General features: G+C 40.9%; 1 protein-coding gene across 1 annotated transcript; it reads left to right on the top strand.

The window, feature by feature from the left end:
• Positions 1 to 752: 752 nt before the first annotated feature.
• On the top strand, positions 753 to 4,821 carry LOC107575636 (N-acyl-aromatic-L-amino acid amidohydrolase (carboxylate-forming) B-like). The gene is made up of 7 exons (XM_016261997.1): positions 753 to 782; positions 891 to 1,111; positions 2,662 to 2,857; positions 2,973 to 3,066; positions 4,240 to 4,347; positions 4,426 to 4,538; positions 4,621 to 4,821. The coding sequence occupies exons 1-7, from the start codon at positions 753 to 755 to the stop codon at positions 4,819 to 4,821; spliced, it is 963 nt and encodes a 320-aa protein (XP_016117483.1).
• Positions 4,822 to 11,075: the final 6,254 nt, after the last annotated feature.

Raw genomic sequence — 11,075 nt, 5'->3', positions numbered from 1 at the left:
AGAGGGAGAGCGAGAGAGAGAGGGAGAGAGAGAGGGAGAGAGAGACATAGAGAGAGGGAGAGAGAGAGAGAGACATAGAGAGAGAGAGAGAGAGACATAGAGAGAGAGAGGGAGAGAGAGAGCGAGAGAGAGAGAGAGAGACATAGAGACTTTGACTTTTAAACCCCTTTTAATTTACACCCTTTTTCAAAACATTACAGAGCTAACACACAAAAGCAGAAAATAAATAAACAGTACAATTTTACCAATTAAAAACCATATTTCCAAACTCACTCAGCGTCACTAAAGAATAAAAAATGTGGGACTGAAAGTTGCCATGTTTCCCGTGGGATTAATCCAGTGTGGTATACAGAGTGTAGCGCAGCCTGTAAGGATTATATGTACTGGACTTGGGCTCCCGCTGCCCTACTTTTCATTAAAATATATAGAGAGAGAGAGGGAGAGAGAGATTGAGATAGAGAGAGAGAGAGAGAGAGAGAGAGAGAGAGAGACATAGAGAGACATAGAGAGACAGAGAGAGAGAGGGAGTGCGAGAGAGAGGGGGGGGACATAGAGAGAGAGACATAGAGAGAGAGGGAGAGCGAGAGAGAGAGAGTCCTGCTGACTCAGATAAACTCAGTGAAAGCAGCAGCGACTGATAGAGACTCAGGAGACCATGAGGGAGTTTCATTCTGGGTCATTCGGAGCAAAGCTGCACTGCAGGGTCAGAGTTCAAAGGCTAAACGTTGGTCAGAAGAGCCGGTCTGACGCAGATGGACAGATACAGTCATCTCTGGAGGAACGTAAGTCCTGCCTTAAACTCATTAGATCATGACATGATAATGCTCATTACAGGAAGTGTGTAAATCTAGAGTTGTGTTGAGTTCTCATTGTCATGTGACCGGGTGAAGGTGGTTGCTATGCCAACGGTGTCGCGAGTGGCGGTTTGCGGCGGTACCCATGGCAATGAGCTTGCAGGCATCTATCTGGTGAGGGAGATGCTGAAGAAGCGGGCAGATGGGACAGAGCCAGTTTCCGTGGTAACGGTGATGTCGAACCCGCGCGCTGCGCAACTGTGTGTGCGTTACGTGGAGACGGACCTGAACCGCTGCTTCACGCGAGCCGCGCTCAGGTGAGGCGCGCTGGGAATGAGCGCAGCGTATGGGGAACAGGCAGGGTCAAACACCAGCAAAGCACAATAACAGAGGCAAGGCAAAAGAGTAACCCAAGAAACAGGAAAGCGGTCAGGGCAGGCAGCAAAATAATCAATAACAGTCTGGGATCAAACCCACAGGAACAAGGGAAACCGCTCTTGTTCACAATAGCAAAACAAGACTTCACAATGAGTGAGTGTGTGAGAAACAACTGTGAGGATAAATAGATCCTGGAAAGGGGATCATGGGAAATGGAGTTTAGGAAGGAATAGTCAGTATGGTAATGGAGCCCTCTGGTGTGAGTGGGAGAAATAACAAGGACCGGATTTATAACTATGTTATATTTAAATGAGATATTCCCCAATAATACCACGAGAACCGCTTCACCGTTCACAGCGAGTGTCATGGCGGACGATCAAACCCATAAAAATGTAAATAATACTGTTGTTGTATCATGGAATGTAGTTTTACGTTTTGTTTTGTTTAGGCGGGAATATAGTTGTTTAGACTTCAGATATGTGGTTTGTTAATAAAGATAGACTTGAAACTTTGGTAGATGTGAGCTCCAGGGCATCAGCGCTCATGATCCCCCCGAGAGCAGCCTCACCTCAGACAGATCTTCTGGAGCCGCTGGCTCTGATGCCTCTATAGTAAAGAGACTTTGAGCAAAAGAGTCTGTGTGTCTGTGTGTGATGGTGGACGATCAAACCCATAATAATGTAAATAATACTGTTGTTGTATAATGGAATGTAGTTTTACGTTTTGTTTTGTTTAGGCGGGAATATAGTTGTTTAGACTTCAGATATGTGGTTTGTTAATAAAGATAGACTTGAAACTTTGGTAGATGTGAGCTCCAGGGCATCAGCGCTCATGATCCCCCCGAGAGCAGCCTCACCTCAGACAGATCTTCTGGAGCCGCTGGCTCTGATGCCTCTATAGTAAAGAGACTTTGAGCAAAACTGTTAAGAGTCTGTGTGTCTGTGTGCAGAGAGAGAGAGAGTAAATCTGTGGTTTCTCTCGAGCTGCAACAGAACAGAGTGCTGGTAGCTCATGACAGCTGCCAGTACACAATAATCTTTCACTGCATGGCAGCACTGTCAGAAAGAGGCAGGTCAGTAAATAGAAACAAAAAAATCATCTGGATTTCAGACCCTAGACCGCTGCCACGGGTTGGTCCTGGAGCAGTGAACAGATGCCTTCTCTTTATTTATGAGTTGACACAGAGGCGATGGTCACTGGCACAGTTCTTCAGAGCTGTTCTTCTGTATCATCATGACATCTGCAGCAGCTTGTGTCACTGGCCTCGTCTTTGATAGATCAGGAGTGAGACTAAACTTGAGCAAACGAATGTTTGAAACGAATGTTTGACTCATCTGCCATCTCACAGCACATGCCAGATTCATACATGTCGTGTGCTTCTACTACTCTGCAGTGTTTGACTGCTGCTTCGCTGCAGTGTTAGCCTCACTGTAACTGCAGATTGGTGAGCATGTTCTGACTTGTGTTTGTCATTCTGTCTGTCTGTCAGCGCACCCGTCTCCGAGACCTCGCCGTACGAGATGATCCGCTCTCAGGAGCTCAACGCTCTTCTGGGCCCTAAAGCAAGCGCGCAGGCAGTCGACCTGCTGTGTGACCTGCACAACACCACTGCAAACACAGGGCTGTGTCTCATCACATACTCCGACCGCGACTGGATCTGCCTGCACATCTGCAAACACCTGCAGGCATGCACTAACACTAGCTGATCTAGAAAACACATGCAGTTCCCTTATATGCTTGATATCTGTTATGCTAAAGCATATTTATGTCCAACTTCTGTCAGTATTTGTGTGTTTTCAGAGAGAAATGGCCTCCACTCCTGTCAGATACGTTCACTTTGATATTCCTCTCAATGAAGCCTATTCTCTGGATTCAGTGGGGAAGCATGGATTTGGTGAGACACTTCAACTGAAAGTGTTTGTTGTTCACTCATCCATTCATTTTCCAAATATTGCTAACTGACTAGTTTATCAACATCTGTCTGGCATCCCACACTGACAGAAATGAGTCCTGTTGCTCTGTGCAGATTCAGTTATTTTGAAGGAAAATGTTCAGTAGTATTAACGGCTGACGTCATTTAGACATGCTGTTAAACATCGACTCTGCAGTGAAACGCTGATTCAGACACTTCTTGTACAGTTATGCAGCCAATTTATAGATGGACTGTAATGCTTGACTGTGCTGGGGTTTGCTATGAGTCATATTCATTAAATAGACTCTAAACATTAAAAACATTTATTCTGAGACTAACATTGCTGAAATGTTGTACATGAAAGCAGTGGCGGCTGCAGCTTATGATGTTCTCTTATCATCACCAGCCACAGCAAGATTCATGCATGCATCATCTATACACCAACCCATCACAGCAAAGCCATGCATAAGTGTTTTTTGTTGTTGTTGCTACTCAGCTTTTTTAATTAATATCCCCATGGATAAGGATGAGTCAAATAAATGAATGCAACATTATCTTTAAAGGTTTAGTTCACCCAAATCATTTTATTTTATTTTATTTTTTTCACTTCCGTTATCTGTCATACGTAGCATGTTGGCGTTGCGTGATTAGTGACGAATGTGGAGATAGAACAAAACAAAACACTGGTCACAAATTAGAAGTACAAACCGAGGATTTGTAAAGAAAAATGTCAGAGGATTTCGATATAAGCCAAGAGGAGACTGGTTTTTCTTTGCTGAATTAAGGAAACTTTGCTTCCTTTGCTCCTGTAAACAAACTCGCGAGACTAGCATCTCAGAGGCGCGCGCGCTGCACATACGTCATACGCCTTCCGCCGGAACGCTTCTGTGTATGACAGATAACGGAAGTGAGAGAAAAGTGTTCATTACGTTCGAAATATGGATATTTTTCTTACAAAAACACATGGATTCGCTACAGGAGTACTTTATTCATCCCCCGGAGCATCTGCGGCACATTTTATTATGAATGCGTGCGCTTTATTTGACGACCTGTGGATGCTTCGAGGCTGAGTAAAACATAGTCTAATTTTCATTTTTGGGTGAACTAAACCTTTAAGTGCTATATTTAGCTTGACATAGACTCTTTTCCTCTCAGCGATGGAGATTGGGCCACAGCCTCACGGCGTCGTCAGGTCTGTGATATTCAGCGCCATGCAGGAAGGAGTTCAGCTGATGATGGACTGGATCTGTCAGTTCAACTCAGGTAGGTTTTCAGCCACAAACCCCTACAGAAATCAGTTTGCTGTGTGTTTTCATGGCTTGCGTGCATCTCTCTGCTCAGGGACGCTGTTCGAAGGAGGATGGGTTGATGTGTACACAATGGTGAAGAATATCGACTATCCACGAGACTCTGAAACACACGTGATCACGGCCGCGGTCCATCCCAACCTACAGGTACAGAAAGATGATCAGAAACACTGCCACAAACTCCTCCAATCGCAGTGTTAACACCCTCCCTCTTATTTCCCTCTCGCAGGATAGAGATTTCTGCCTCCTTCACCCTGGAGACCCCATGTTCCTGTGTTTCTCGGGGGAAACGCTGCGCTACAGAGGGAAAGAAGCGCTCTATCCGTTCTTCATAAACGAGGGTGCGTACTATGAGAAGGGTGTCGCTCTTTCCCTCGCTAGGAAGAGAAGAGTGCAGATTCCTTCAGTCCGCTCAGAGACGCTGAGATGAAGATACACAAGCATGAACATGAGCTCAAGACGAGTGTATTACTGATGCCAGGGAACACTGCATGAGTGAAAAACAGCCAACTTTAAGATATTCTGAAAAACATACGTCCACTGTGTAAATAGTGCACAGATTATGTTTTTATTAGCATGGACACACAGATCAACAACTACACTGGTCAGTCTGTGCGGTTACACAACAGATTAGAGAGATATTGTATCCCATAATGCACCTGACACCACCTTCCATCTCCAGTGTGACGAATGAACCGTCAACAAGCACTCATACTTAACCACACATGCTAGCAACCACCAAAAATAAATGTACTGTACAGAAATAAATATATAAATATGAATTCTAGTAATAACACCAATAAATTAAAAAGCAGCACACTTTAGGATTACTGGATTACTGACTCTTCACTAAAGCTAAAACACAAGAGAAGTCGAGCTGTTTGATGTTTCTAATACAGAGGAAATCTGACACCACAGATCGCACACGTCACAAACGCTGAGTGAAAGTAGATCAGTGCTCAACCTATAAAACACACACTCTTCAGTTCTTCAATTTGAGATGCTGGAGTTTAGATTGTGTTCCTGTTCATTTATCAGTTACAGCACCAGGGTCCAAAACTAACACTCCACTCCTGTGCTAAAACACAATTACTTCACAGTTTGCAGATAATGTTATTATGAACTTTATTTATTAAACATTTATAAGTAATTATTAAAAACATCTATCCAAAAGATATTTATTAAATAAACTTCTCTTAAGCCCAAAACACCCTGCATGATTTTAGCAATACTATAAGATCACACTGTGCGACAGGGATCTAATAAACTTGGATTCGACGTTTGTGTAGTATGGAAGAAAATTAATGACAAATGTTTTTGAAACAAAAAAGCATGCTGAATTGCACTAACTGAAAAAATAATGCATTGAATTACGAGTGCTTGCATTTTAATGCCTTGTATTTCCAGGGCTTGCATTTTTAGGTCCTGAAATTTAACATAGTTTTTTATTTAAGCTGTGAATATTTCAATTCAAAATATTTCACACACATTTTCATAATTAAAAATTCAATAATTCATATTCACCTTCCAGAATTCACTTCCCAAATATTTATTCTGTTTAAAAATATGATGCATAATATGCAACCGGAAAATTTCGGTCCATTTTATTTCACTTTACAAATTCGCTTCCACAAATGCAGCGGTTCAAATTCAGCATTGCACATCCGGGAGCTGCAGGAATAGCAGTAGAGCACCGAAGCATGATCTCCAGCTGCTGTCAGTCGCTCACCAGCAGGTGGCACAAACGGCTGTTCATGAAGACCAAAGCAACAGGTGGATCAAGGCATTCATTCACAAAAACAGATTTGCAGAAATGGAGCCAGAAAGATGATCAGAAACACTGCCACAAACTCCTCCAATCGCAGTGTTAACACCCTCCCTCTTATTTCCCTCTCGCAGGATAGAGATTTCTGCCTCCTTCACCCTGGAGACCCCATGTTCCTGTGTTTCTCGGGGGAAACGCTGCGCTACAGAGGGAAAGAAGCGCTCTATCCGTTCTTCATAAATGAGGGTGCGTACTATGAGAAGGGTGTCGCTCTTTCCCTCGCTAGGAAGAGAAGAGTGCAGATTCCTTCAGTCCGCTCAGAGACGCTGAGATGAAGATACACAAGCATGAACATGAGCTCAAGACGAGTGTATTACTGATGCCAGGGAACACTGCATGAGTGAAAAACAGCCAACTTTAAGATATTCTGAAAAACATACGTCCACTGTGTAAATAGTGCACAGATTATGTTTTTATTAGCATGGACACACAGATCAACAACTACACTGGTCAGTCTGTGCGGTTACACAACAGATTAGAGAGATATTGTATCCCATAATGCACCTGACACCACCTTCCATCTCCAGTGTGACGAATGAACCGTCAACAAGCACTCATACTTAACCACACATGCTAGCAACCACCAAAAATAAATGTACTGTACAGAAATAAATATATAAATATGAATTCTAGTAATAACACCAATAAATTAAAAAGCAGCACACTTTAGGATTACTGGATTACTGACTCTTCACTAAAGCTAAAACACAAGAGAAGTCGAGCTGTTTGATGTTTCTAATACAGAGGAAATCTGACACCACAGATCGCACACGTCACAAACGCTGAGTGAAAGTAGATCAGTGCTCAAACTATAAAACACACACTCTTCTGTTCTTCAATTTGAGATGCTGGAGTTTAGATTGTGTTCCTGTTCATTTATCAGTTACAGCACCAGGGTCCAAAACTAACACTCCACTCCTGTGCTAAAACACAATTACTTCACAGTTTGCAGATAATGTTATTATGAACTTTATTTATTAAACATTTATAAGTAATTATTAAAAACATCTATCCAAAAGATATTTATTAAATAAACTTCTCTTAAGCCCAAAACACCCTGCATGATTTTAGCAATACTATAAGATCACACTGTGCGACAGGGATCTAATAAACTTGGATTCGACGTTTGTGTAGTATGGAAGAAAATTAATGACAAATGTTTTTGAAACAAAAAAGCATGCTGAATTGCACTAACTGAAAAAATAATGCATTGAATTACGAGTGCTTGCATTTTAATGCCTTGTATTTCCAGGGCTTGCATTTTTAGGTCCTGAAATTTAACATAGTTTTTTATTTAAGCTGTGAATATTTCAATTCAAAATATTTCACACACATTTTCATAATTAAAAATTCAATAATTCATATTCACCTTCCAGAATTCACTTCCCAAATATTTATTCTGTTTAAAAATATGATGCATAATATGCAACCGGAAAATTTCGGTCCATTTTATTTCACTTTACAAATTCGCTTCCACAAATGCAGCGGTTCAAATTCAGCATTGCACATCCGGGAGCTGCAGGAATAGCAGTAGAGCACCGAAGCATGATCTCCAGCTGCTGTCAGTCGCTCACCAGCAGGTGGCACAAACGGCTGTTCATGAAGACCAAAGCAACAGGTGGATGATGACACCTATAGATTCGTACAATATGGCACATGTTACTTTAGAAGAATAAAACGTCATCAGCATGCGCTAGTGGTAAATCGCTTGAGGTCATTTAGTGTGTGTGTGTGTGTGTGTGTGTGTGAGTGAGTGAGTGTGAGTGAGTGAGTGAGTGAGTGAGTGAGTGAGTGTACCTGGTATTTATCACGTTATGGGGACCAAATGTCCCCACAAGGATAGTAATACTACTAAATTTTGACCTTGTGGGGACATTTTTGAAGTCCCCGTGAGGAAACAAGCTTATAAATCATACAGAATGTGTTTTTTTTGAGAAAGTAAAAATGCACAAAGTTTCCTGTAAGGGGTAGGTTTAGGGGTAGGGTGTGCGTGCGTGCGTGCGTGCGTGCTCACAGGTTCGTATCAGATCTTCTCCACTGTTGTGGTTTCCAGGTTCTTTGTATTTTGGAGTGAACTGCTGCAAGAGAGTGAAACTCACACAATCCATCTCCATCTTTGGATCTGAAACACACAAGCAGCACAATGTGAATGCACTAGAATACTCTTATGGAGAGACAACAATCACAATAATCTTCCGACGGTAAGAGCAGCTGATAATGTTATAGATATTCACCGGGTTCTCTGGTCCAGTGCGCGTCAGCAGGCGTCTGGACGCATCTCCACCATAGCCCGAGCGTCCCGTTCATGCGGAACAGCGCGTCGCTGACACTCTTCTCGTCGAAGTCTGCGTCCAGAAACTTGTCGCGCAGCGCGCGCAGCTCCGAAGCGTTGGGCTCCGCGCGCACCGGCGGGCTCCAGTACCGGAACCAGTGCGGCGAGCCGACCGACAGCGACAGATACACAGAGGCCAGCACGCTCAGGACACCGGCGATCACCAGAGCCGTGGCGTACCGGTTATCCACCATCGTGCTTGGCTCTGCGCTGACGCGTCCGTCTCGTATGGAAGGCGGACGGGGCCAAAAGTCTTTAAACGGAACGCGTGAAATGTGACCGTGTCAACACGCACAATCTGCCCGCGTTAACGCGGCAATTTTGAACGCGTTTCTTTTGTACGTGTAGACACGCACGGTTTTACCGCATTAAGACGACAAATTTAGGATAACAATTACCAATTAACAATTGCCGTGTTAAGGTGGCAATTCTGAACTTGTAATATTTTTTAAGGCATTAAAATCTATTTACCCTCATATTAATACTTTCTTTAGTTTATGGTGTCATTAAGTAGGCCTAGTGTTGTAGCTAGTAAATTAATAAATGTAATGAGATGTAAGAGTTTTGTTGTTTATTTTCTTTTTATAGGTTACTCTTAGCCTACTCCCAGGTCTATGTACCTTCAGGTCATTTGAACAGAAATTAAGCTAGATTTTTCTCTTTTTTTCTTGGGTTAAAAATTAGAATAGGCTTTAATATTTTAATATATATTTTTTATGCTTTAATATTGGTTTTGAATGTGTGAGTGGCTCTGAAACACCTTGTACACATGTACGCCCCTTCAGTTCATAATTCCAAAGTATAGACTATAATTGGGCCTTAAGACATTGCAGTAGACTAATTATTATTGTGAAAACATAAGTAGGCCTAAAGTTTTATTATAAATTATTAATAAAAATAAATATTAGTTATTTTTATGTGGGGTTTAGCTTTTCCCATGAAACACAAACTGTTATTATGTAAGTCTTTTTTACATAATAACAGTTAAAAGTTTTTGTTGTTTGCAATAGCAAATTAAAATATTACCGGTGAGGTTTTTCTTTAACAGGTTTAGAATAAAATGAGTAGGCTAAAATCACCAACCGCGTCCATCATATTTTATTCCACGTCGTTTTAGATCACATACAGTAAAAGTAAAATGCCGTTTTACTGGTTATGAATAAAGTATTTTTGTGTCAATACCATGCAGCAGCCGTGAGAAAAAAGCCTATAATGCAGTTTCCCGTTTGTCGTCTGCAGAACAAAATTAGTAAACATTTTAACTTGCAAATTATGAAATTAAAGAAACATCAAATCAAAATAAGTGTAATCAAGAAAAAAAAGATGCAATTTCAAAAATAAGGATGAATAACTTTTTGCGCAGAACAGCAGGCAAACTCATGCTCTCCTGAGACGGCGCAGTCAGCGAGAAGAGTTATTTGAAGTGCATAGAATGTGTAAATAATAATAACTATTATTATTATTATTTTTAATATTATTATAAAGCAATGAACATTATTTGACATTTACATTTTAGTCCTCCCCTTATTAATTCCTGACCTGCACCGCATGATCTAAATATAGGACTGGGGGTTGCATCTGCTTTAAATATCAATAATATTATTAATATTATTATCTACAAATTATTAAACTTATTGCAAAAATAAATATAATAAGCGCTTTTATGATAGATAAGTAACCAGTGCATGAAATAGTCATGCAACCATACATTGCGCGCTGATTCCCTGTCCGGGACAAAAAATGCTTTGAAAAAAAATTAAAATGTTTCTGAAAGTAATATTCAGATGCAACGGGGGGAAAACAGGATAAACACAAACATGAAACTTGTAAATAAAATAATCTGATATATAGCCTATGTACAATTTAATAACATATAGCCTAGTTTGATATATGAATTGGGTGATCGTCAAAGATTGCATGCCGTCGGAGATTCCCGTGTTTACAGCTCCATAAAATAACCTACTGGAAGCTCTGTAGTTTTGCTGTATAGGCCAATAGATAAAAATATTAAAATTACAAACACACAATAACATTTTAAGTTACATCCATTTTTGCTGCATGCTTTTAAAAACACAATACATTTTTTTTTTTGAGGAAAATAAAAAAAAGATACGTCTCATATAAGTTGCATTTTCAGAAATAATAACGGCAGGCCTAATAATGTTATAATGTACCAAAATTATGAACACTATAGGATAATTTAGCTCCCCTCACTTTACAACAAATCATTTAAATGTAACCGTATCAGAACAGAATAAGAATTTAAAAATATATAATTCTAATGGATAAATATAATTGCAGTATATAATAATATATGCTTAGTAATAAACATGCCAAAACAAATTAATTCATAAAGAAACGTAAGGTAAAGTTGGGCTTACTTCTCTCAGGCACAAATCCAAATGTGCCCACTACGGAGACGGCACCAGAGGTGAGGGGGCACAGTGACCGAGGTGGCCGGGCCGGGCCCCCTCAGCCCCCCCCCCCCCTCAGTTGGTTTTTCTAAATACGTTTTTCTCTGGGGTTT

This window comes from Sinocyclocheilus grahami, unplaced genomic scaffold (genome assembly GCF_001515645.1).
Source record: "Sinocyclocheilus grahami isolate Dianchi unplaced genomic scaffold, SAMN03320097.WGS_v1.1 scaffold2774.1, whole genome shotgun sequence".
Lineage (NCBI taxonomy): Eukaryota > Metazoa > Chordata > Actinopteri > Cypriniformes > Cyprinidae > Sinocyclocheilus > Sinocyclocheilus grahami.
The sequence above is the reverse complement of the archived record's forward strand: the minus strand, read 5'-3'. Positions and strand labels throughout refer to the sequence as shown.

What these genes read in the sequence shown, in the direction of transcription:
- LOC107575636 (XM_016261997.1), top strand. Translation starts at nt 753, where the DNA reads ATGGACAGATACAGTCATCTCTGGAGGAAC. An exon ending in ACAGTCATCTCTGGAGGAAC is followed by an intron (nt 783 to 890) that starts GTAAGTCCTGCC and finishes GACCGGGTGAAG; the next exon opens with GTGGTTGCTATGCCAACGGT. An exon ending in AGTGGGGAAGCATGGATTTG is followed by an intron (nt 3,067 to 4,239) that starts GTGAGACACTTC and finishes TTTTCCTCTCAG; the next exon opens with CGATGGAGATTGGGCCACAG.